The following is a 26,230-nucleotide window of genomic DNA, read 5'->3' on the forward strand; positions in this document are numbered from 1 at the left end:
TGTATTGGGGAAACTCATCCATTGCCTACATAGTCTTACTCTGATGTGCTTCTCTCACCTGCTTACTTGGGCTCCTTGTTGGTCTCTCACCTCATTTTGATCCACTGTATTCGGTTTTTACAAAACCAAGGCTAAAACTAATCTAATCACAAGTCCAATTAGAATAAAATTACATCTGTTCCAATTACAGATTACAGACAACAGATCCATCTGTTGCTGAGACTATGATTGTTTTTTATGTTTTATAATATCAAAAAAATATATTTTTGTTGCCATTAAGATTGTGGTAGAATGTGACTACTCTGTTCAGAATTTCATATTTCCAAACCTAAGAAAAGAGCCTGACCAGAGTAACGACTGGGTCTCTGAGGCTAAAGGAGAGATCAGACCTTTTACCATCTTTGTTCAGTGAATACACTTTCAAAGTAAATCTCTTTTTATTTTTGGCAAAGTTATGTTTCCTTTGTTTTTTTTCATGGAGAATTTAGAGAGAAACGAATCAGCCAAAGCCATAAAAGATCTTAAGCTGAAGATAAAACCCTCAAATTAACATGAATTATTTTGACACCAAATCGTCAGTAATTGTTTTGCAATGTTTTGTCACTTTTCTATAAGGAAATGTTAAAATTTGACAAAACGGTAAAACTGAATGTAGTATTGGATAATTTCACAGCACTGGAATATAATTCCAACTTTACCGAATTATTTAACAAGGTGCAAATAATCAGTTCAATCAGTTCAACTCAGGATCAAGCTTTATTGATTATTTCCACCAGGGTGCAGCATTACACACAGTCAAAGCTGGAGAGCCCACATTATGGTTTTAAAACAAAGAATGACTTGATTAACATCAAAACGTCCACCAGAACCTTTTCCTGAGTGGAAAAAGTTCCATTACATTTCTTTAAGGAATGACAAAACGTAAGAAATAAAATAAGAAATGACATGAAACATCGTCAGTATACCTTTGGTTATATACAACCAAACATCCAGTTTCTATTTCAGATGAGCTGCTTAAAAGACAGCATGCAGCACATTTCCTTAAAATACAAAACTAAGCCAAAATATCGAAAAATCCAGCATTAAATGTCAGAAGAACATGAACTGTGGTTTTATCTTACTCACCAGTTTGATTATTCAATCATTTACTTGTAGCTCAATGTTTTACATAATATATAACAAAAACACAAAACTGATAAACACAAAAAGACATGTGCTAACCTCAACACAAAACTGAATGAAAAATTCTCAAGCTCCACATAAGCTTTACTCAACAAAACATCTATCGCTTCTATATCCAAAAATAGCGCCCTAAGATTTAACTACCTGGTAGATATAGATAATGAGATAAAACACTACAGCAGGCTAAACATCTCATGTTTTTAATTTGCTTTACTTTGAGCTTCACAACAAATCTTGACCAAACCAAGTCCGTCACCAACATCTGATGATCAGTTTATTCAGGTGGGCAGAAGGCCGCATAGTTATCTTTAAATATTATGTAAAGACCTGGGTAAACTGGTTCAGTGAAGTTGTATTTAAAGGTGTGCAGGTGATGCAGAATTTTTCCCCATACAGCAAAGAAAGACACAGTACCACCAGGATAGTCCAGAAACACCCCAAACCTGTTGCATCCTTCTGGAGGATTAACATTATAGCTCATGGTTTGGCTTTGGTCTGCCATGTACATTCCGCACAGACAACGCAAAGCATAATATTTGTGATAATGCTCAAATGATGTTTGCTTTCCAGGTTTTCCACCAATGCATGCAAGAACTACGCCAGCGTATGTGGCGCTAGCTGAGCTCCATGTGACCTCAAAGTAATGACGACCGGTCAGGCCTGCTGTGCACAGAACATAAGGAACAGAGCCATCCTGAGGGATCTGCGTAGTCAGCGTTGCCTTCTTGTTTCCCTCGGAAAGTTGGAGAGAGTCAGTGGCTGTGTTTGGGTCCAAGGTAAGATCACAGTAGTCTGATTGACATAGGAAGACAGTTTGTTAAAGTCTGATTAGATATTTTTAGTTCATTTTAGAACAGGTTATTATGTAAATATAAATGTACCTCTGCAATAAATAATACGAGATGGCATTAGCTTAATTTAAACACATCTTTTGTTTTAGAAGAATATGAATGCTTTTCCTAAAAGTAATGTCTCATTCACAAAATCTTGGCCCAAATTAAAATCACATATTTAAACAGTGTCATGAAAATAATGTACTTACAGTATAAGAGATTTCTTCGATCTAAGTTGGCTGTGACATCAGTAATAACAGGTTTTGAGAAGTCTTCTGTTTTCAGAATGCCGTCCATGTATTGGTAGATGGTTGCTCCTTTGAATTTCTTATTTGGAAGAACTGCTACAAGGAAACGAAATTTACTGCTGCTTTTCAGGTATTTGGCAATGGTGTAGAACTCTTTGGCGTTTTTCCTCATGTTGGTTACAATCTCATTGGAGAAGAACCAGTGGTCCTTAGTGGGTGCAGTCACACTGGGTGGGGGTGCTGCCTTATCTCTGCTCAAATATTTGGTCATCTGCTCAGTGAAGGGGTCATCAGTTTCCACAGAGGTGAAAACAAAGCAGAGGGCATTTTCTACACCTGCAGCCAGAGCTTCTCTGTCCAAGTCAGACTCATCTGGGACCGTCTTGATTCCCTCCATAATGTCTGCACATGATTTGATAATGTTGATTTCTCTCTCTCCATTATCTAACCACTTATCTAAGTATTCCTCACTGAATGGAGACTTTTTGTGGTCATCAAGGAGTTTCTCTACAGACTTTTCATCTTCTTTACCTTCACGAATCAGGGGAATCTTCTTCTGCATGGTCTGTCTGAGCATTGTTGTGTAGTCATTACAGAGATCATGGAAGCGCTTAAACTTTTTATAAAGCTCTGGAAAACATTCCACCACTTTCTCATCCAGAGCCTCATTGCATCTCATTTCCATTTCTCTGATACTTTCCAGAGTGTCGGTTGCTTTTCTGACCAAACCAACAGAAAAGTCTCCCATCAGCTCTGATGCAGATGGTTCCAGATCCTTCAGAGGAGTCAGCCAGACTTTAATAGGAACTGAATTCTCTCCATTTTTTCCAAGGAGCTCTGGCAGCCTGGAGTACGTCTTGACTGCATCCTCAAAGGTTGCAGGGTTCTTGTCAAGAATTAGGTCTCCGTAGAATTTGCAGGAGAACTTATTAGTTGCAGCTTTTTCTTCATCAGTGAGCTCTACTTTAACTTTCGCCTCAAAACTAAAGCCTGGAATCTTGTTAATTGCAAGTTCTGCGCTGGTCCCGATCTTCTGAAGACTGCTTGAATCTAACTTCTCACTGTCAAACACAAAAAAGGCATTTGCTCCGTAGAGTATGCCTGTCGCTACATGTGTCGCACTGAGATTTGGATTAAAACTTTTAGCATCCAGTTCCTTCTTTTCAATGTGAGACAGAGACAGATGTTCATATGTAGTTGTGGCTTTGTACTGAAGCGTGATTCTGCTCTGGTTCTTAAATTTTTTCTTATCATTCAGATAACTGGCAGATCCTCCAACCTCAATCAGACCACCTAGGATACTGGCTTTAAGCGACACATTCACATCCAGCAGAGAAGACTTGGATTCAAGGGTGTCGGATGCAGTAACGTGATAAGAACTGCTGTTCTGAGCCTTAGTAGAAGTGTTCTTCTTGATTGTTTCTTTGTTGCAAAGCGAGAAACCTGTAAAATCCACAAAAACACATTAGATTAGATTAGGTTTTGCATGGAGTTTTCTCTCTGTTGGTTCTCCAGGTACTCCAGCTTCCCAATCTCCAATATGTTTGTGAAACATCAGGCAACTTAACACTTGTCACAAGAACTTTTCATCAACATGGACAAAGTCACCCTCACATTCAATAAGTTCTAAATAAAGACGATTTATAATACGTATGTTTTTTTTTTTTACTCTTCCTGATGCATTATTTGACCTCTGTGCCTTTCATTGCTTCAACGCACCTGATTCAGCTGTTTGCAGTTCAGCAAATGTCTTTGTACCAAAGCAGAGAAACAGCTAAAACATTCAGGACAGTGGACCTTGAGGTCCAGAATTGGGAACCACAGTTTCAAACCACAGCTATCTGCTGTTTGAGTTTGTTTGAGTCCAAACAAACTGCAGAAATGAGCAGGTTTGTTCTCACCCGTTATCAGCTGATCTTTGCGAGCATCATACAGCATTCCCAAGGCAAAAGGCCGGCCGAGGGCAGCAATCTCCACCTGGTTTGAAGACATGTCTCTGATCTACGAGGACAGACAGAAACATCAGGTGGTAAAAACAGAAACAATGACAGAACTGTGAAATAAATCTATTATGTTGTTGGATAAAATGATGACAAGCTTAATTGCAACTTCTGCAGCTCTTCAGAAACATGAGGGTTTCGCTACCTGATGAAGACGAGTTGTTCAGTTAAGTTGTGTTGAAGCTTTTTTGACTTGTCTGAGTTCTTGACTTGGGGTGTGATCTTATATCTTATAGCTCCTCCCACTGAAGTATCTGGAACACCCACATATCCCATGTAGAACTCTCAAAGCATTATTGAGGATCTATTCAGACGTGCCTAGTGATACAAATGGAAGTTAATGGAATATACTAACTTTCTTAATTTGTTTGACCTAACGTTTATTTTCAGGGGTTGTTTTTTTTTTTTACATCTTGAACTTTGTGTAGGACTCCTCTTTATAGATATTCACAACTTTTTGTATATGTATGTTTTCAGAATGTGTAAGCATTGCTTCTGGATTATAAACTCTTTCATTTTATTCAGCTTTTGTGACATTCAGTTAGAGTTTAACTAGGTGAATCGGTCTCAGGGCAAATGTATTTTCTCCCAACACTTCTGCTCTAATGATAAACTGCGTTCTGACTTCAACACAGCTGGGAAAGCTAAAGGTCGATCTGCTCAGTGCCCTGAGATTAGCTTAGCAAGTGTTTAAAAAAAACATTAAAAACTGAAGGTTTGGCGAATTTAACTGTGAAAGTTTGTTTTAATGATCCTGTCAGGAGACAGGAGAATAGCATTTGATTCCCAGGAAAACTGAAACAGGCTTTGCCTAGACAATATATACAGGAATTCATTCTGGCATCAATGTTCAGCAGGAGTTTGGACTTGTTGCTCTCACAAATCAGCAGATTATTTTCACCCTGTGGTGTTTCAAAGTGTGCGTGTCTTGACTGGACAGAAGGTTGCACTTTTTCTTAAGATTTACTCAGGGAGTAATCCAACATTGTACAGCCCTGCTTACATAAAGAATGATGAACACATCTTACCATCAGGTATTCAAGAGTCTTGACTTGTCTGTGAAAATTCCTATCACACAGAGACAGATTGTTCACAGCAGCAGCTTCATGTGAAAATGAACATATAGACAAAGGCTATATGCCTTAATCAAAGTCTCTCACTGACTAATGAGTTTATTCTGAGTAAGTCACATTCATGCAGAGTTAATATTTCCAGCATTGAGTTTCTGGACCAAATTCTAATTGATGGTGACCCTTTCTTGTCTCTTCACTCCATAAAGTTGCTCTTTGGCTGATGGTCTCTGTCTGTGACTATTTCAGGAAACACTTTCCTGCACAACATCTTGGACATCAAATTATTTTATTATGGCTGTTTGCACCGTCTCAACGGGTTGATTGGTGTAAGAGTACAGAAAACTACCGTGTCTCTCCATCATGGTCCTGAGATTGAATTGTTAGTATTTTGCAGGATTAATATATTCGTCCAGATTGCTTGAAGAACACCCTGTCCAAAGTGGGATGAAAGCACCTCTCTGTATTAGATCTGGTTTTTCCACAAAATATTAGACTGTTATCAACGTAGCAGACATTCTTTTAAGGACATCTAGACAACCTGTGGTTGAATGACAAAATGTAGCTAAACGTCTTGTTAGAGTCCAACTTTTTTTTTTTTGACAAACTTATGTACTATTCTCTTGAACAGCTGTTTTCTCTAATTAATGATATAATCAAACTGTGTTTTGTATACTTTTTTAAATCGATTTTTGTCTGCTATTCTAGGATTTAATATAAATTTACAGGTTCATTCCTGATATTTGTATCAGTTGGCATGTCTGAATAGATCCTCAATATTGTTTGGTTTCTTTGTTTATATGTGCAGTTCAATCGCTAGGATTAAGATAATTTTGGTGATATAGTTTAGACAGAATCTCGAGGCTCATCGGACATAACTCTGACTTTCAAGATAATGAGGTGTTAGGTTCTGGGCTTTAAGCCAAACTCTTACTGCAGTAAAACAGAACTAACTAAAAATAAGTCTATTGTTGCCAAAAGTTAAATGTAGTTCAGTAAATGTTTCTATTGGACATATTTATATTACTGCCTCCTAAATGTATTTTTATCTACTCTTTATTATTAATATTATTTATTGTTCTTTTATAAGACTTGGATTATGAGTCTGCAATAAAATCTACCTCCTTGACGTTCTAAGGTTAGAGTTTTGCAGTAAACAGTTTTAATGATCCTCTTGGAAAGCAATCCATTATTTCTTATATAGCTATAGGAATAGCTGCTGTTATCCAGATAAAATGAGACCAGTCTCTTTAACTTGTATTAGAATTTATTTTGGTGCCGGATATTCAGGATTGTGTTTGACTTGTTGCTTTGCCCAAATAACACTAAGGTCTCATGAATTCCAGTAAGGCGCACAGCAAGAAAAGTCTATGCATGTCTCCTCCCGTTTTTGATAACATATCATAAAACATGGTAAAAATGAGTAATCTATGAATGCTTGTTAATAATAAATGAATTTACTGCCTATGTTATGTTACTCCACTTTCTTATTTCCCACCATATATGAGGAAAACCTCACTGCTGGTCAGTAATTTGCTTTCTTTGACAGTCAGCGGTGAATGACTGTTAAGGAAAGAAACCGAAAGTATTTGCTGACCAAGATGCATTTCCTTTCAAAGACCACTGATACCAACGACATATTTCAGAATTAGATAACATACATTTTTTCCCTCAGGATTTCACAACCGCATGAAGTTTCCAAACAGCCTGAAAAGGAAAAAAAAAAAAAAAAAATCTGAACCAGAATTGTAACTAGTTTTTACGTTAAGTGAATCCTGGTCATAATGATCCACAAAAGTGAAAATATTTGCACAAGACCACAAGGAGCAACAGCAAGCGGCGAGGATCAAGGCGCTTTGCTGGATTTGGTAAAAAGGTTCTAAACACCAAAGTTTCACATATTCTAACGTGGCGCAGTTTGATTGTGACAGCTGTTCTTGATGTTACACACCAGAGATGTTGAATGTTTTCTGTTCATTCTTAAAATTAGTTTGGGCCATTTAGATTTTCAATTTTCAATATTATTTTTATTAGCTTGACTCCTTAGCTAACTATTTCCAGTGCACACATTTAGTTAACTTTATTTGTCAGTTTGCTAAAATTTTTTTATTATGGAACAGATTAATTTCTTCTTGACTTGAGTTGCCAGGCTCCTTTGGAGCTGCTGCTGGAGCGCCACACAGAGGAGCTGCTTTGTTCTCCTTAAATGGTTAGCATTACCTGAGGGGGTTGTACCATTTGTTGCCAAAGGGAGCGGAAATTATTTTATTTTTTATTTTTTATTTTTTTAGTTTTTCTTCTGTTTTTGGCAGCCAGTGCTGTCCAATAGTATTTGTTTAATTTAAAAAGTACTTATTAGTATTGGTTTGGCTAGCAGTTGTTTGGATTTTTTTTATGTTAGTTTCTTAGTTATTCACCTCTTGTATGTCAGTGGTGGTCTGATAAGCCACTATTTAAGTTTCCCTCATGTTTTATTTGTTAGGTCAGTTTTTGAGCTGTCCTTCTTATTTACGAAGAAGAAGCCCGCCACCAGCGGGGAAGATGAGTGGTGGATGTTGCCGGTGGCGATGGATTCATAGATGTATTTTTCCACGGCTTGATGTTCAACAACTAAAGGTTCATGTCCTCAGATTACCCCAGAAAGGGTTTTAGAAACATTTAAAAACAGAAGTATCTTGTATTATTAATTTAATGGTAAAGCTTTTTCTTTTCTTTTTTTTTCTTTTACTGGTCTTCAGTCAGAAGACAGAAATATAGCATTTGTGTTCTAAAACAAATGTAGATACTGTGTGTCCACTGTGTCGATACTACAAATAGATTCTGGCATCAATGTTCAATAGGAGTTTGGACTGGTTGCTCTCATAAATCAGCAGCTTATTCTCATTCAGTTGTGTTTCAAAGTGGGTGTGTGTGTTGGCTGGGCAGAGGGTTGCATGTTTTTTTTTCCTCAGATTTCCTCAGGGAGTGACCTACCATCATACGCCTCCACTTGTACAAAGAACAATGAACACATCTTGTCATCAGATATTTCGGAAGAGTTTTGACTTGTCTGTGAAGATTCCTCTCACACAGAGACAGATTGTTCCACAGCAGCAGCTTCGAGTGAAAATGAACACAGATGTAGACAAAGGCTCCCATTGAGATCAAGTAAAAAGGGATAAAAAGAAACATTCTTCATTCATCAGATCAGTGTTCCCTCTTGGGTCCTTAATACTCATCGTTGTATCTCATCTTATAACTTTACTAATATTTTTGTTTATTGAACATCTGAACCAGTCGTCATTGACGCTATAGGGTGATAGATCTGGTACTTAGATCTTGTTCTCTTCCAGAGAGTAAACTGAAACAATCCTGGAGAACTGTAAAAACACAACAACCTCATACACAATCTAGCTTTTGTTATCTTAGATTAATTTTTAACTCCACTTTTGGCTAATTGTTACAAACATTTTTGATTGCTACGTTGCTTCCTTCTCTTTTTTTGCTTCCTTTCCATGTAGGCATATCATTTGGTCTGTTTGATGTTTTTTTTAAGGTTTATAAAAATGTTTTAGCAATAGAGTCTCTGCCGCAGATATATTTTAGACGTTTGAATTTAAATGATAGCTGACTTGCAACACTTACTCTTAAATTTGTGCAGAAAATATCACCTGCTCTTTGACTCATTTGTCAGCCAATTAAAATATGGATAAAGTGTGCTTTATCTGATCACTAGTTAAATGTTAATCAGACATTGTTCCACTAACCCACATTTTCATGAATACAATGTCACAAAGTCTAAGGTGTTTTTGGGTATGCGATGTCGACCATTTATTGGTCTGTTGGTTATAAAGGTTGCTGAGAAACCAGAGACTGACATCAGATTGCTGTAGCAGAACTCGGAGGAACATTTCCTGACAGTTCCTGACAGTTTTCATCCCTAGTATTCCTGCAGCACAACCAGGAACATGAAGGTGAGTCTACAGCTCTCGTAGGGTTGCATTGGTTATGATGTAGTTAAGGTATATTGAAACTACTATGTGATCCTACTTAAAGGATCACATAGCATGTTTTTATTTAATTTACTGCAAAGAAACTAGTGGGGCTTTTTTCAATATTGATGTTTATATCAATAAAATAACCAATTGAACTGAGCCAATTCAAGAAAAGTGGTCAAAAATTCAGTTGTAAAAATACCAGAAGTTGTTGGTGGCCACATAAAAAAAAGTATCACTTCTTTGAAACTAAAGGGTACTTAGTCAACGACGAGCAGATGTTAATGTACGGATAATTTTGATCTTGTGTCGATTGAAGAATATCTACAATAAGTTGTTATGGTGACAAAACACTTAGATCATTGGAATCTAATGACTTGAAGTTTTTACCCACCTCTCACAAGTGAGTCTATATCTTATATACATTTAATGAAAAGAAAAAAAAATATATATATATCTCATAAGTGCTTACATAACATTTCTAATAAAGGTTGGCATTTTTTCTTCTGCAGCTGCTGTCAGCTCTCCTGCTCTTCCTGATTCCTCTATGGGTCAGCTGTGCGCCTCTTGTCCTTCCTCTGGACTGCAGCGACATCTATAACCATGATAACAGAAAACCCAGCGGAGTTTACACTATCTATCCTATTGGGGCCACTTCGGCTGTTCAGGTAGAGTACAAGGAATATTAGAAGACATTTAAATATTTCACAACTTTAGACTGTTTTAATAGAATAAAATGTACAAAAAAAGACACAGAACAGAATTACCTCTCCTATCACAACCCAAAAAATCCTAAATCACAATTGTTGATTTGAAGTTTAAGTTTAGGTTGCTTAAACCTAGACATAATAGCTGTGTAAATCACAGCTGGAAAAAGGTGTATCTTTGTCTTATGTCCTAACGAGTTTCTTGTATTACTATTGGATCAAATCTATTGTTTAATGAGTTATGGATTTCACAATCTATACTGGAATATTTAATGCATCAGTAACCCAAGGAACAAGGGACCATAGGAAGGAACGTTACTGTCATATCTTTGATTTTCACATTGTTCTTTAAAGCAATGAGCTGAAGTGAATCTTAGGCTTTGCTTTCTATCGGTTCAATAGAGCTGCAGGCTTGAGCACCTTCCTGTTTGTGTCTCTGCAGGTGTTCTGTGACATGAACTCTTTGGGAGGACGGTGGACAGTGAGTGTCTGAACTCTTCAGTTTCCTGTCATCTTCAGACAGATTGATCTTCACTGATATGACCAGTTGTTCTGCACTGAGCTTCGTTCAATGCAGAACAATCATTCTCAGTTCAATATTAGATTCAAGAACAGAATTTTCAGTTGTGTTATGGTTTGTGTGGGTTTTTTTTTTTAGGTGTTCCAGAGGAGGATGGACGGCTCCGTGAACTTCTACAGGCCTTGGAATTACTACAAGGAGGGCTTTGGGATTGCTGCTGGAGAGTACTGGCTTGGTGAGACCTGAAACTGAAACAGCCGTGAAGTTTAAGAAGAACTAATAAACTATTAAATTATTGGGGGGTTTTTTTAGGTCTGGAAAGGCTCTTCCACTTAAGTCTCAGGAAAAAGTATGAGCTGCTGGTTGACATGGAGGATTTTGAAGGAAATAAGGCGTACGCTCGTTACTCCTCGTTCTCTGTTGGGCCAGAATCTTATGGATATACTCTGCATGTTTCTGGATTTAGTGACGGAGGTGCAGGTGAGTATGTGTTAGAGACACAGGCTCATTTATCTCTTCTCTGATAATCGCAAAATAATTGTGCATAATTATCCATAATTGTACATGATTTACATTTTGTTCACGTGAAAATCTAAAAGGTTTGGTTTCCATCTACTTTGCAGAACTACCTTTCACTTTGTAAGTCTACAGACTGAGTTGTTTAAATATCCCTCTTTTCAAAAATAGCTCATTATGGAGATCATCAGAAGACATAGATTTTCAAGTTTTGAACTGGATTTTAACTGGACCATCGTAACACATCAACATGTCTTGGTTTAATTCGGCCCTGGGTTGTTTTCCTGCTGGAAGGTGAACCTCTGTTCTGATGCTGCCAAAAGCACAATTCGTGTTGATGGTTTTTTTAGGACGATGTGCCTCTGAATAAGATGTTTTGGATGTTGAGCAATAAATAAATAAATGTTTGCTGTGTCTGTTTGATGGCTTGTGGCAAGCTAAAAACAAGACTTTTTATGGCTTTATTTCAGTAAAGGTATTCTCTTTGCTACTCTTCCTGAAAGGCAAAATTTGTGTAGACAGATTCTCTTCTCTGAAGCTCCTCAATTAAACTTCACCTTAGCTTTTTCTGTTACCTGTCTGCCACACTCCTTGGTCTTTATGATGTTTTTTTTTTTCTGTGTGTGTTTTGCTCACTATGTTCACTATCACATCTCTGAGGCCCCTTATACTGATATTAAATGGTAAAGGTACTAAATTACATTCAATTACTAATAGAATTGACTCCAATAATTGATTTCTGAAGGCAGTTGGTTGCATTTAGTTTTACTTTAAGACATAAAACTAGAGGGTGAAGGCAAAGACTTAAGTTATTTCTGTATAATATTTAAACTGAAATGTTTCTGAGTTAATTTCATCTCTGTTCTTTCTGCAGGAGACTCTCTAAGTCCTCATAATGGATTCAAATTTTCCACCTTTGACAAAGATCAGGACAGTTCTGAAGCAAATTGTGCTAGAAAACACCTGGGGGGGTTTTGGTACCAAGAGTGTCATAAGAACAATCCCAATGGGGTTTACCGCTGGGGGGCTGATGGTACCATCTACGCTGTTGGAGTGGATTGGTCCACATGGAAAGGCTACGACTATTCATTGAAAGCCATCAGCTATAAGATTCGCCCTGTTCAGTAAAATGGCAGCATAAATGTTTAGCAGTGTCATGAGTTGTGGTTTGTGGTGTTGAGAGAGAACGCTGATGACCCAGGTTGTGATGAAGATGATGAATTTAATAATGAATGTGGCTCAGGACTAACCAGTTCAACTGAGAACTACTGACTACAGACATACGAAGACAACTGACAAGGATCTAACAAAGAACAGAGACAACAGGTGGGCTTAAATACACAGGGAGTAACTAGGGGAACTAGACACACCTGGGAAACAATTAGGGAGGAGACAGGACAACACAGAGACTCACAGGGTACAGGATCACAATAAACAGAAAAAACCCAAAAATAATCAGAAAACTCAAATCCTAACAAGCAGTGCATCACATTGTTCATGGGTTTTATTATATCTGCGACCATCTCCTGTTTTTCATATTAAGATTTCTTTCTGTGGCTCTTATCTCAAAATCTGTGGGTTATTTTTATTGGGTAAACTCTTTTGCAATAGCAGCATCATCATTTTACCATCATAAAAATTATTTAGAGATCTTTAAGTCCTGACAATTTCACATCTGGCATATTCACCCTGAATTGTGCAAAGGAGGTGATATACTACAAAGGAAATTATGACTCCTTGTGATGAAAGTCCAAAGTAATTATATTTTGTCAAATTAAATACGAGCTTATGTTATGTTGTTACTGAAGGCCATGATGTGCTGGCCTTCAGTCAGAAATTAATTTCAATATAAATTCGTAGCTGAAATCATCTTCCACTATTCTAAATTAAGTTTGTTTATATTATCAGAACATTTCCTTTCACTTTCTAGTCTTTTTATTCTTGGAGAGCTGAATCACAACTTCCTAATTTCAATCAATTGAAACAGTTAAAATACGCCCTATTGTCCTTGGCTTTTCAGTTTTTTATAGTTTATTTCTTTTCTTTTTCTGTTATCTGTTGTTGTGGAAGTTACCCAACAATACATTGCTTGACTTCCTTAAAATGTGCTATTGGTCAATTAAAAAATATTTTTATCTGCTGTGCTAGCTCTGTGTCGCATACTTTTTAATTAACTGAAATCGTCACAAATTCCAGTGAAGGTTAAAAGTTATTTAAACTCTGAAGCTAACTTAAGAAGAACAATTTTACGCTTCTATTTTCTGTTGTTTTTTTTTTTGTTTTTTTTATGGGTTAAAATGAAATATAGTCTCATTGAACACAACAAAGAATGAAAATTAATTCGTTGAGAGTGAACATTTGTGATGGTGAAAATGCTTAACGACAGGAAAGAGCCGCCTTTTATGTGAAAATATAAGAAGTTGCATGGTTTCAGCTGAGATCATGTTTCTCCTCATTGCTGCTGGAGAATGACATCTCTGTTATATTCAGGAGAAAATGTTTAATATGCTGAATTAGTCACAGTCAGTCAATCAGTCTTATAATGCTAATAATCAGGTTGTGTGTTGCACATTTAAACACTACTGAAGTTGACCAAACCGTTTTACATTTCAGCCAAATCCAAACACAACGTTTGTGAAGATTAGGTGGCTGTGTCGCTGCCTGACCAAAACACTGCTAACCTAAATAAATGGGCTTGAAAAATGTTTAGTTAATAATTAAAATGATCTCCAACCCATATGTATTCCTTGTATGTGATGAATATGAAATAATATGTAAAACTGATTGAAAGAGCACAAAAATACACCTCAAAAGTTTTCATTTTGGGTTAGAGAGGATTGAAACTGTCTCAAATAAACATGTTATTGCTTTGTGACACTTGAATTCATCACCAAATTGTATTGACATGTTTTGTAGCCTTTTGTTGCTTTCTCATAAAAATAAAGCATTAAAAATGGTTCAAACCTGACTGCTTTATGAAACCAGAAGCAAATTATCTGGAACTTCACAGAGTTCAAATCAGGACACAGCTTTATTAGTTGTTTCCAGTAGGTTGCAGTATTACACAAAGCCAAAGCAGAAGAGGCTTCGAGTAAAAACATCAACAATATCATGTTGGCGCCCATGTTGTTGCTCTGAATTAAAAAAGAAATTCAGCTAAAGACAAAGATACTTAGCAGGTTCAAATTGTCCACCAGAACATTTTCTGAGTGGCTTCATTTTGTTTAAGGAATAAAACTTAAAATAATTTTTTTTTAAAAAGGCATTGATATAGAAAGAACCTATAATATCACACACACACACACACACACACACACACACACACACACACACACACACACACACACACACACACACAATCAACATTAAATGTAGAGACATAAACAGGTTGTTGTCTGATTCAGTTTTTCTTACTGGATTACTAAATCACTTTTGCTTAACATAATGTTTAGATTTAATTTTTTTTACAGCTATGAATAAAACCACAAAAAAGAAAAACAAAACTAAAGCTCCATCTACATCATTTTTCTAAATGATGTAAAGAAACAGATTGATTTAATGTTCAACCTGCCATCCACTAATTTTTGACAAACTGAGAGAGAATGAAGAGGCATGAGTCAGTCAGCTGTTACCTCTACAAAATATGATCAGATTGTGAAGTTTAGCATACAGAGACATTTAACAGAAACAGTAAACATGGAAAAGAAAGTAAGATAATAAAAACAGTTTTCCTCCAGTCAAATCAGAAAGATGAATGTACTCTGCCCTCTGCTGGTGGAACATTTATTAAAACTAGATCAGTGCAGAGTACTAACACATGTTCACTAAGGATCTTTGGGTGTGACCGCATGCAGTTTTACATCGTCATTACAAAGTAGACCAGGGTACATCTGCAAATTTATTGCAAGGGAACTCAAAACCTTTTGTAAGGAAAAATAATATTCACTGTAAATTTATTGGAGAAAGGAGAGAGGTCGATATTTCAGATGAAAATATATAAAAAATTTTGCAAACATTTTTTTTAAACCTAAAAATAGAAATAAAAATAATGGTTCTTCAAAAATGACAACAAATTTCCCAGAGCTGATGTTTATCAAAAAATATAAATTCTCTTGACCAGATCTGATACACCTGTGTAAATTGCATGACTACATAAAATAATTGACCTGTCATTTTGGGCAAACTTTGGTTTGTTCCTTTTGAATGATCTTGATCAATATAAGAATTTGCCAGAACTAAATATCGTCACCTTCCTATAATAATGGCCTAACTCTTTTTTTTCTTTTCTTTTCTTTTTTTTTTTTTTGTTTTTTTTGGGTTTTTTTTGCCAAAAGTAATTTCAGTCATTGTTTGCCAATAACTGATTGTTTTTTTGCAAAAATCATTTTTGACTTAGGCCATTATTTCAGACAATACATATTTACAGTGCAAATTCAGCCCTTAGTTCTGGTGGTTCAGCTAAATATGGATTTTGATAGCATCTTTATTAGCTGTGCAATTGGTTCTATCTGAAATTAACTATCAGATCTAAGAGCGGTTTGAAGCTCAGCTGTTGACCTTTGAAGTGCGAATCTGCAGATTTGTGTGGAACAACCTTCAACAGATAACAGCTGCTACGTTCAGTGCTGGGAGACTTTCTGAGCCGTAGGGCACCGCTCAGGTCAATAAACAATCACAAACTTTCTCTGCTTGGTGCTGAAGCTTCTCTGTCTAAAGGTGGGTGAAAACTACCTGTGTTCCCAAATATTTTTCTTTTGTTTTCTTTCTCTTCATCAGTAAATCTGTCTGTGCTTCCCAGAAATCTTCAGATCCGAGGCGGGAGACTGATTTCAGATTAGATTTAATGTTCAAAAGGAAGGTTGAATAAGACGAAATATATCTGATGCAAGATTTCACAGAAACTATCACTTTTCCCATCTGATATTTTCTGACAAAAAAACATATTTTTTTATTTTATATTTTACCTTTTCGCCATGTTTTGCAACAATTAGAGATTACTATGCTTACAATTATTTTCTTGATAACGTGCAACAACAGTGTTTAGATATAAATTATTCCTTAAAGTAATTTATGCTATTTGCTTTCTTTTTAAGTCCAACCACTCTTCTTTACCCGATGCAATAGTTGATACACGGCAATAAATATTTGCAAGGAAATATGAACTTTTTTCAACGTTTTATTTTTTTAAAAACTTTACCAAATTTGCAAGATAAGAAAATACAACATGCATGTTGCTTATTTCCTCCTTTTTTTATTACTATTTTGTAATATGACTTCCCTACAGACTGCAGCACATTTTGATAATTAAATGAATGATCTGAAGCTACACAGCTGAATGATAATTATTTGTTTTCTCCTGCGCTGTCAGGCAGCATGGCAGCCAGGAGGTGTTCAGCTCTTCAGGTGGCGCTGATCGTTCTGCTCGTCATCATGACAGCCGTCTGCGTGGCACTGATTGTAGTTCTGACCACTGGTAAAAAAGACGCAGGTAAATACACATGAAGCTGAAACATTTATAATCTGTGTCCAGTTCGCTAAAAACAGCCAAGACATTCAGGGAATTCAACTGTGTCGTGTCGTTATGAGATTTTTTTTTAAAAACCTGACGCAGAAACATACAGGCATTAACCAGAGAAAACAAAGAAAAATTAATCAATTTAACACATTTAAAAGCCAATATTTACATTTGGCAAAAAATAAACTAATAATAAATACATTTTCTCACTGCGTGATGCTGGTTGTTTTCTGCTGGATGTTTCAGTACATGTATTTGTTGATTTTGAAAATCTAAACCTGACGAATTGTATAAAAATGTATCTGCAGAGTTGAATCTAACTATAAGCTTGACAATAGTCGTTTCATCTCAGTCTGTATCTCTGTCCTCCAGCCCCAGGGCCTCAGGGCACGCCTTACCTGATTGGAGTAGGACGATCTGACTGCACCGGACCGCCAGCTGAAATCCCTCTGGTCAGTACCAAACCATACCAAATATTTAAAAGTGTTCTGTATGAAATGTTTTGCTCATATTAGTTTACAAAGTTTTGGAAGGAAAGCTTCAGAGCTGAACAAAAACCATGCTTCGGTTTCTTTCTTTACATAATAACATTTGCTTTTTAATCTCCATGTTTGGTTTTAGTTACTTTAAGGCAACATTAAGTTCAAGAAGCACATGCAATTGCTAAACATGTACTGAAAGTTTTATAGTGTTTTTTGGGAACAATTAAAATCTGGAAGTCAATTGCATCTATAGGATCACTGTCATCTACAATCAGCACACTTGCCAGTGTTTTGGTCCTCTTTTTGCTGCTGAAACAGCTCTGATTAGGTATAAACTTTTCTGGATTTCTGAAGGGCCACTGTGGTACCTGCAAATGCTTTTTAATTCCTGGAATGTGTGTGGTCACAGTGGGTCACTCTTCATTGACCACCACATATTGCTTTGATTGGACTTGAGGCCCATTCATCACCTCAAACACATTGTTTTGCTTGTCAGATCAGTCTTTTGGCAGGGAGCATTACCCTGCTGAAAGAGGTACCGCCTACCAGAGTGAAGTGTTTGACTGTGGTCTGTGATAGGCGGTCAGGAAAATTTCACGAGTTTCAGGACCAATATTTTGACCTAGAAGCAGGTCACATCCCATTTCATCTACCAACTGCATCTTCCCAAGGGGAATCTTGTTTCTGTGCGTTCTTCAGGATGTGGTTGTTGGACGTTCGAACGCTTTGCTCATAAGATTGTCTGTCGATACCATCCCTGTTAAATCAAATTGAATACACCCCCAGTCCATTATCACAAGTCTGCTTGTGAACCAGCTTACATCAAAATCAACCCATCCCAGGTTGCAAATCTTTCATTTTAAATTAGTGCGTTTTGCTTCTGGAATCTGTTTATCACAATTATTCCGATACCTTTTTATAAAGAAATAGTTTCAGTAGTTGCTGTTGAGAACCTTTCTATTCATTGCTGGTCTTCTGGTGAGTTTTCTGATTGGTTTCAACACAACATTGGACTAAATGTCTTCGCAGTGGAATCTTTTATGGTTTCCGTTTGTGTAATAAGTCCATAAAAATCATTATTTACTGGCACTTTGAAATTATAACAGAATTAAAATGTTGCACTGATAATGACGTGTTCAATCTCAGATATCCTACAGGATAAGGGCGAAGTCCTAAAAGTTAATCCCTAAACATCCTGAAATTTTCTGTCCAATCCCAGACACCACCAGCGCTGACTAAACAGAAAATCAGATACAGACAATAACAGCAGAGCCTGTCTGAGGTCACAATTTCATTCAGGGTTAATTTCTCAGGGCCATTGGTTGTTGACTTCTTATCTGTTAGTTATCAGCAGTTTATCATTGAAAAACTCTTTTGGCTCTAACAGCGTTTGAATGGTCCACACATCTGAAGCAGGCAAACAACATCATAAGAAGGAAAGTCGGTAGAAGTCAGAACGCCCCTTTACCTGATTGGGTGTGTTAGACTGATATCCTTTATGGTGACGCGTCGGAAATCTTGCACGACACATGTGCTGAGATACCAGAAAACAGGAGAGGAGATGTCGGAGTGTGTTAAAGTGAAGGGGTTGGATCAGAAAGCAACCTGATAAAGACTTTCTAATCTGATTAGAAGACAGCAGACACATGTTTCAGTTTTCAGTTCAGATGGAAGCAATCATTAAATCTCATATCCACAGTTTATTTCAGTTTTAGTTGTCATAATCCAAAAAAATTATACACTCATAAGTGTGAGATTAAACACATTTTGAGTCGTACGCTGTGCTGCAGGATCTGTCTGGAACTGATTCGGGATTCTTTGGAAATTCCACATTAAAACAGTTTCCGTAACAGATTATCATATTGTATTCCCACATTATGCCACCAGGAATCAAGATACCCAAACCCCCTGTTTCACTTGCCCAATCACTGTTCCTTCCTGCAGGCACTGGGCTAAAGCATAGGAGGCTTTTGATAGCTTTTCTGCTGAGCCTGGCCAAGCCCCAGGTTTGGCCAACAGGTTCCTGCTGGTAGGCCTTTAAGCAAGTGACCTGGTCTACCCAGGTTTTATTCTCATTTGGACGGTGTTGACTAATTTTCCAAGCCATACTTCAAGATAGTTGAATCTCTTGTAGGTTAGCATTCTACCCTGAGGCTAATTTATCCTCAAGAGATCATATCAGGAGCCTGAGACAGATTCAGAACTCTACAGAAGATTGAAAACAAAACCATGAGGTTTTGGCAGTATCTTTGGATCCTCTATTCGGAGTCGGATAAGTTTGATAATAGCAGGTGAACCGTCCAAAACATTTGTGTTGCTATAGAAACAGGGAAAAACATACAGCTGAATGTTCACCTGTTATTCAACTCCACTCTTAACACTGCGCCAGAGAACATAGACTGAACTTAAAGCTCATCTTTAAGTGCACAAGCGTTGATCACCACTGCCCACAATTCTGTGAGGGTAAATGCTAGAATTATCCTCCTAACATGATGATAAGAGTACTGTCGTCCTCCCAAAACGTGTTTTTTCTGTGTATCTCAGATGGGCTATGCAAACCCTCAACAAACAGCTGCAGGAATACACACACGTCTGTACAGTCGAGCCTTCATCATCGACGACGGGAGTCGAAGAGTTGTGTTCGTCACCGCTGATGTCGGGATGGTTTCTCAGAGGCTGCGGCTGGAGGTAAACAGACACACACACCCACACACACACACACACACACACACACACACATCTTCTACTTTGTGTACAGAGAAATGATGGACTAAATGCCTTTCACAGATTGTGTTGTTATTGTCCCCATATTGTGCATACTGTTATTTACTATGTGTGTTTTCTTCAAAATGTCTCTTCTGCTGCTGTAACGCAACAATTTCCCATAGGTAAATACCAAATGACCACTTTTATTCTGCTCCACACACATTCATAGACAAATAAACAATAAAAAAAAAGACCTGATTGCAAGCAAAGAGAAGGAATTGAGTGGGTTAGGTTTGTACATCTTACCTACATAAATCATATAGTGAAGGCTTATGATGCTGCTTTTACTGTCCAGATTAGTTTGAATTCACAACCTGGTTGATGTCAGGATTATAGTTCCTGTACAAATTTCTGTGTTTTCAGGTTCTTCAGGCACTGAAGGAGAAGTACGGAGACTTGTACAGACATGACAACGTAGTTCTGAGTGGGACACACACCCACTGCGGACCGGCAGGCTATTTCCAGTACACACTTTTTATGCTCACTAGTAAGGGGTACATCAAGGCAGCTGTGGAGCCTCTGGTCAACGGCATCGTTAAGGTTCGTGTGGACCAGAGAGGTCTGGTTCCTGTTACCTAAAATAATGTATTTCAGTTTTGTTTTTTTTTTCTGATATACAACAACAACAAAAAAACATATCATCTGTAACATCTTCATAGTTATTTAACTAATTTAAATTTAAGACTAATTTAAATCTTATTTCAGAGCATAGACATAGCTCACAGTAACATGAAGCCGGGCAGGATTTACAGGAATAGAGGGGAGCTGGACGACAGCAGCCTGAACAGAAGTCCTCACTCCTACATGAACAACCCAAAGGATGAAAGGAAAAGGTATGAATGGATGAAAACAGTAAAAGAGATAGAGATCAACATTTCTTGCCTTTCTCGCCTGGTTTTACGTCTTTTGTTCATCTTGTTTCATTATGACGACACTGGTCGACTGTGTTAATGGGTCTGTCTTGTTGATGTTGAGCTTTTTTTTTTTTTTTTTTTCTGTACATTCTCCAAACATTTTTGAAAAAGGTTTGGAGAATGAATGTACTTTATTTTTATTCACATATCAAATTGACCATTAGGTGTTTTAAATTGTTAGCACGTGTTAGGTTAAATCATTAGATGAAACCCAGGATATTTAGGGTTAGGACATCCGTCTGCACCAATAAAGAGATGTATCCAGATATTAATGAGTACTAACTTTTCAGGTACAAGTCGAACACAGACAAAGACGTGTTGGTGCTGAAGTTCACAGATCTGGATGGCGACGGGATTGGTATGATTAGGTAAAGATGTTTTTATTTTTATTTATTTTTTTGTTAATTTAGAAGAGCAAATGCATAATTATGTTTCCTTCTAAAGAAAGTTTATCTTCAGTTTTAATATTATGTAAATTATTGATGAGTAAATTCATTTTGGATTATCAACCAGGGTTATTGCACTCTTTCGTTTTGACAACAGCCTGAACTGTTACAGATCATTTTTGCACCATAGAAACTGAAGGGGACCTCATAAACTTTTAGGTTTTTATCGGACTTCTTTCTTTTAGAATCGACCACAAACTAGCATCCAACTTGTGTCTCTAAACGTATATGTCAGATTTTCATATTCTCCATTAGAATCATTCACAAATAAACCTTTCTAAACTTCATCAGTTTAAATTTGATTTCACGTTCCACTCAACCAACCAGCTTTCTGCAGAGTAAAAATTTCAAATATTTTTCTGTTAATATCTGTTAAGAAAAATATTGTAAAACAGTTTAAAGTTGAATATTTGCATGTAGATAACAGTTAATTGTGACCTCTCCTAACTTGAAGCTTCTGTGTCCCCAGCTGGTTTGCTGTGCATGCTGTCAGCATGAACTACACCAATCGCATGGTGAGCAGCGATAACATGGGCTATGCTTCCTACCTGCTGGAGGAGGACAAGAACCCTGGAGAGCTGCCTGGACAGGTGCAGGACACACTCATTACTTTGTAATAAATTTATAAGGGACATTCAAAGACAAGCCCCACTGGTCGGTTTTTCCCCACTGGTTGATTTTACTGATGAGTTGAGCCTCTGTTTGTAACTATTCAACAAGCAGCACATCTGTTCAGACTGGCATTTGAGTCTATTGCATCTCTCCTAACTTGCCTGTTACTTTATTTCAAATAGTCTATTTTCGTGGAAGTTTACACTGCAGCTCTTGTACTTGTATGTTTTTAGGGAAGTTTTGTCGCGGGTTTCTCCTCCAGTAACCTTGGCGACGTCACTCCAAACACCAGAGGACCTTATTGTGTGAACACTGGGCTACCCTGTGACTATCTCAACAGTTCCTGCCCAGTTGGCGGGGTAAAAAAAATACACACCGTATAAAAATACACACAACTGCCATCTTTAAAAGCTGAGCACTAAGTGCGTCTCTTTCAGACTAAAATGTGTCAGGCATTCGGGCCAGGAAAAGACATGTTTGACAGCACAAGGATCATTGGACACAACATCTACTTGAAGGCCAAGGTATATTACAAGGTTTTTGTGAAAGCAGAAGCTCACGTTCAAAGTGTTCTTCTACAAAAAAAAAAGTGTCTGATGGTGTGCTGCTGCCCCCTGCAGGAATTGTATGCGAATGCAGTGGAAGAGGTCACAGGTCCAGTTCGGTTTGCTCATCAGTGGGTCAACATGACGGCCGTGACTGTCAAGATCAACGACACGCACACGGTCAGGAGACACGCAGAAAACATATTTAGAATGATCATAATTATTAAATAAAGTTTAGGACCTGATGTATTTATTTTGTACATGTTTTTTTTTAATACAACTCAAGCACCCTTTGCATTCAGATTTGTTAAAATATTATATTTGAATTTGTAATTAATTTTTTTTATTAGATAGACTTTTTCAAATCATCCTTTATTGCAAATGCTTCATTTCTGAAAGGAATGTTGTTATTTTGCAAATTGCTTCTATCTGTATTTTTAGTTATGTGCAACATGTCTTAGATAAATCTGGTGACAGAAGCCGGAGTGATAGGATGTTTAATAGAATAAACTTTTAGTAAAATCATGATTTTATAGATTATTATGAATATATGAGTTTACTAATTCAAACTCTGCCTCCACTAGATTTTTTTCTGCTACCACAAAATATATCTACAGTATGTGTGTGCTGTTTTTTTTTTTTTTAGGTCAGCACATGTAAACCAGCTCTGGGTCACAGTTTTGCAGCAGGAACGATAGACGGGGGAGGAGACTTGAATTTCACTCAAGGTGATTTTATTGTCGTCTTGCTCTCATTTAAATCTCATTATGAAACGTCGCCCTTTCCCCTCATTTGTGTGACTCTCGCTGCGCGTGAAGGCGCTGTGGAAGGAGACCCCTTCTGGGACGGGATCAGGGATGCTCTGGTGGGGCCGCCGTCCAACCAGACAAAGGAATGTCATCATCCCAAACCCATCCTCTTCAGCACAGGCGAGGTGAAACGTAGCAGAATTCAGATGACCAGACGCAGTATAAACAAATGATATTTGTGTTACTCAGTCATTTTGTGAACGCTCGCTCTTCTGTTTACTTAAGAGATCGAAAATGTGAAGCATTCTGAGCGTTTTTGTGTTTTCGTGGCGTTCAGATGAACTGGCCTCTGCCGTGGCATCCTCAGATTGTGGATGTTCAGATCATCACCGTCGGATCCGTGGCCGTTGTCGCCGTCCCTGGAGAAATGACGTAACGATGCTTTTTACCTCAGTTGACCATAAAGAAGCCGACTGCGAACCGCCAGTTTGTCGGTAGCACTGCTGCTTATATGCTCTTTATTTATGTGGTTGCTTCCACAGCACCATGTCAGGAAGGAGGCTGCGAGAAGCGGTCAAGAAAGTGAGCGCCGACATGGACGCAAATGTTTTTGCAGCTCCTTCTGTGGCTTTACGCTGAGGTCTTAACACACGTTGTTGTTTATCAGGAGCTGACGTCGGTGAGCACCTTCAGGAACTCAGAGGTGGTGATTGCCGGACTTAGTAACGTCTACACTCACTACATAACCACGTATGAGGAGTACCAGGTATTTGATCAGTCGTCAGATGTGTCGTCTTAAAATCAGTCTGCCATGCAGACAAGATCGAGACAAAATGTGAACGATTCATAGCGGGGGGTCTAAATGAACCTAAATCAAGTGTTTAAGACACTAAGTCCTATTACGTCTTACATACGACTTCAGCAAATTTAGTTATCGGTGAGAGTTTTTTTGATTTTCTTTATGGCCTGATAGTTGTCTCTAGTTACTTTCTGATATAACCCAACAAATTTCCACCTGTGTGTTGCAGGTGCAGCGATACGAAGGAGCGTCCACCATCTACGGTCCACACACACTCACCGCTTACCTGCACAAGTACCGTGAACTGGCCAAAGCCATCGCCCAGGTGTGGTCAGGCAGTGAATACGTTTGATGTGATTTTAAAAAACATTTAAATAAGTTTTTAGTTAGGGATGTTCTTCTTCATCACTGGTCAATTCTAACTGGTGAAGATACTGACGTTTTAAGTGATCAGTGTTACAGTTAGGAGGACAGTGTATTTTTTTTTAAACCGGTAAAGGGAAGAAATAAATAAATAAAAAAATCACCTCTCTAGATTGGATGTTAGGTTATCAGAAAAAAGCTGTGCAGTTTTTTTTGTTTTTTTTTGAAAGAGTTTTTAAAAACTAAAATTTTGCAAAGAGTTGCCCTGACATCTGGATTTTACCAAGATTTTAGAAAATCACGAATGATTGAAAATCTCAGATGTTCGACGCTTTAATGACGAATATAAAAAAAAAAACGCATGAAACTCCTACGACTGCACAGATGTTTTTTGTGTTTTCAGGACAAAGTGTCAGAGCTGCCTGTTGGCCCTGAGCCTCCCTTCTTCACAAGCAACCTCTTTAACTTAATGGCTCCAGCAGCGGTGGACAGGAAGCCTGTGAACAGCAGCTTCGGAGACGTTCTGGAGCAAGTCCTTCCCGTCTACAGGCAGGTAGGAGTCCCTATATGCATTTATATGCAGATATATTTTTTTATGTACATATCTAAATTAAACTCTGCATCATTTTTTTTTTAGGGTGACATCGTCTCAGTCACATTTGTAGCAGGAAATCCTCGACATTCAGGAGACATTGTAAGGAAAGAGTTTGTTTTTTGTTAGTTTTTTTTCTGCAGCAGACGCTGTTGATTTTTTACCTTTTTTGCAGAACTGTTGTGAGACTCTGTCTTCATCCTTACTACTTGTTTTTCTTTGTTGCAGAGAGACCAGACGTTTGTCACAGTGGAGATTTATGATAACAGAACAGAAAACTGGGAGGTTGTTTACAATGATGCGTCGTGGGAGACCAGGTAATGTAATATAAAAATAAAAAACATTTCAATGTTCTTAAACATGAACAGGATACTTAGCCGAAACTTGCGTCAGTGTAGTTTAGTGTGGTTTGTTAGTATTTTTTTTTCCCCATTTGTGACTTAATACTATAGGAGGTTTGGAAATGTTCCTTTTCAACAGTTTTGAGTTGGGACCTAGCAATTTCAGGCCACAAATTGCAAGAGAAAACCTTTTTATTTTTTTTGTAGGTGTACAAAGTTTGACCACGGCATGCTCTAAAACCAAACATATTTACTTTAGACCTGAGACTAAAGTTAGCCTCTGCTGTAACTTCTGCAGGTTTCACTGGCTAAAGGGCTCGAATCGACAGAACAACGCCACAGTCGAGTGGTTCATCCCCTCCTCCGCTCCTGCTGGCTCCTACAGGATCAGACACTTCGGACATTACAAAGAGCTGAAAGGCCTGAGTCCCGTCATCACGCCATACGAAGGCTCGTCCGACGTCTTCTCGGTCGGGTCCAGCTACTATCACTCACATGACCAGCCGGTCCACAACCACAACTCTTGATCGCAGAAGAACTTCCTCCATCGGGATCTCAGAAACGTTTGTTTGGATTTAAGGAATGAGACGCAACACATTTAGAAAAATAATATTTCTAAATAACAAATTATGAAATATAAATCCATTGCTTTGTGTATATTGGTAAGAATATTTTGTTGTCCTTGATTCTGTAGCATTTCCATTAAAACAAATGTAATTTTCTGTTTCTTTTATTGTCTCATTCCTATAATCTTGCGTTTTATGAGAACAATTTCTCTCCTCACATGTTTGTTCTGTTTGTCTTTGCAGATGTTTTATCCTATTATCTTTTTTTTTTTCTTTGTTAAAATCTCTCACTTATTCCTAAACCTCCGCTAAAAGATTTAACTCAATTAAAAATGACAAACTCACGTTTATAGCAAAAATATTTATTTTAAACTTGTCTGTATAGAAACGTCTCAGCCAGGCCAGGGTTATACATTACAGGAACAATAATAATCGTCACAGCAGCATGGATAAGGTCACTACAGCAACACTGACGTGCATTCGGCGGCTT

The 26,230-nt window shown here is 37.6% G+C and overlaps 3 protein-coding genes across 4 annotated transcripts; 2 read left to right on the forward strand and 1 right to left on the reverse strand.

Annotated features, from left to right (window-relative positions):
* Positions 1-743: 743 nt before the first annotated feature.
* LOC103152899 (stonustoxin subunit alpha-like) lies at positions 744-4,554 on the reverse strand. 2 transcript variants are annotated; one of them, XM_016661520.1, is made up of 4 exons: positions 4,420-4,554; positions 4,165-4,264; positions 2,225-3,706; positions 744-1,974 (listed from the first exon to the last, which is right to left on the reverse strand). In XM_016661520.1, the coding sequence occupies exons 1-4, from the start codon at positions 4,537-4,539 to the stop codon at positions 1,457-1,459; spliced, it is 2,220 nt and encodes a 739-aa protein (XP_016517006.1). In that variant the 5' UTR covers positions 4,540-4,554; the 3' UTR covers positions 744-1,456. The 2 variants fall into 2 exon arrangements, with proteins under 2 accessions (XP_016517006.1, XP_007573619.1); XM_007573557.2 differs by having other exon boundaries at positions 4,409-4,508.
* Positions 4,555-9,132: 4,578 nt separating this feature from the next.
* On the forward strand, positions 9,133-12,246 carry LOC103152903 (microfibril-associated glycoprotein 4-like). Its single transcript, XM_007573566.2, has 6 exons — positions 9,133-9,149; positions 9,798-9,975; positions 10,457-10,495; positions 10,673-10,769; positions 10,847-11,014; positions 11,925-12,246. Exons 1-6 carry the CDS (start codon positions 9,133-9,135, stop codon positions 12,176-12,178), a joined length of 753 nt encoding a protein of 250 aa, XP_007573628.1. The 3' UTR covers positions 12,179-12,246.
* A 3,418-nt stretch (positions 12,247-15,664) lies between these two features.
* LOC103152900 (neutral ceramidase-like) lies at positions 15,665-25,899 on the forward strand. Its single transcript, XM_007573559.2, has 21 exons — positions 15,665-15,766; positions 16,419-16,538; positions 16,938-17,017; positions 19,592-19,735; positions 20,177-20,353; positions 20,519-20,646; positions 21,018-21,095; positions 21,643-21,763; positions 22,019-22,144; positions 22,223-22,309; positions 22,406-22,510; positions 22,977-23,058; positions 23,149-23,264; positions 23,417-23,511; positions 23,622-23,661; positions 23,747-23,845; positions 24,108-24,203; positions 24,645-24,794; positions 24,879-24,935; positions 25,062-25,150; positions 25,473-25,899. Exons 2-21 carry the CDS (start codon positions 16,424-16,426, stop codon positions 25,699-25,701), a joined length of 2,214 nt encoding a protein of 737 aa, XP_007573621.1. The 5' UTR covers positions 15,665-15,766; positions 16,419-16,423; the 3' UTR covers positions 25,702-25,899.
* Positions 25,900-26,230: the final 331 nt, after the last annotated feature.

The sequence above is a fragment of the Poecilia formosa genome, unplaced genomic scaffold (genome assembly GCF_000485575.1).
Source record: "Poecilia formosa unplaced genomic scaffold, Poecilia_formosa-5.1.2 Scaffold333, whole genome shotgun sequence".
Taxonomy (NCBI): Eukaryota; Metazoa; Chordata; class Actinopteri; order Cyprinodontiformes; family Poeciliidae; genus Poecilia; species Poecilia formosa.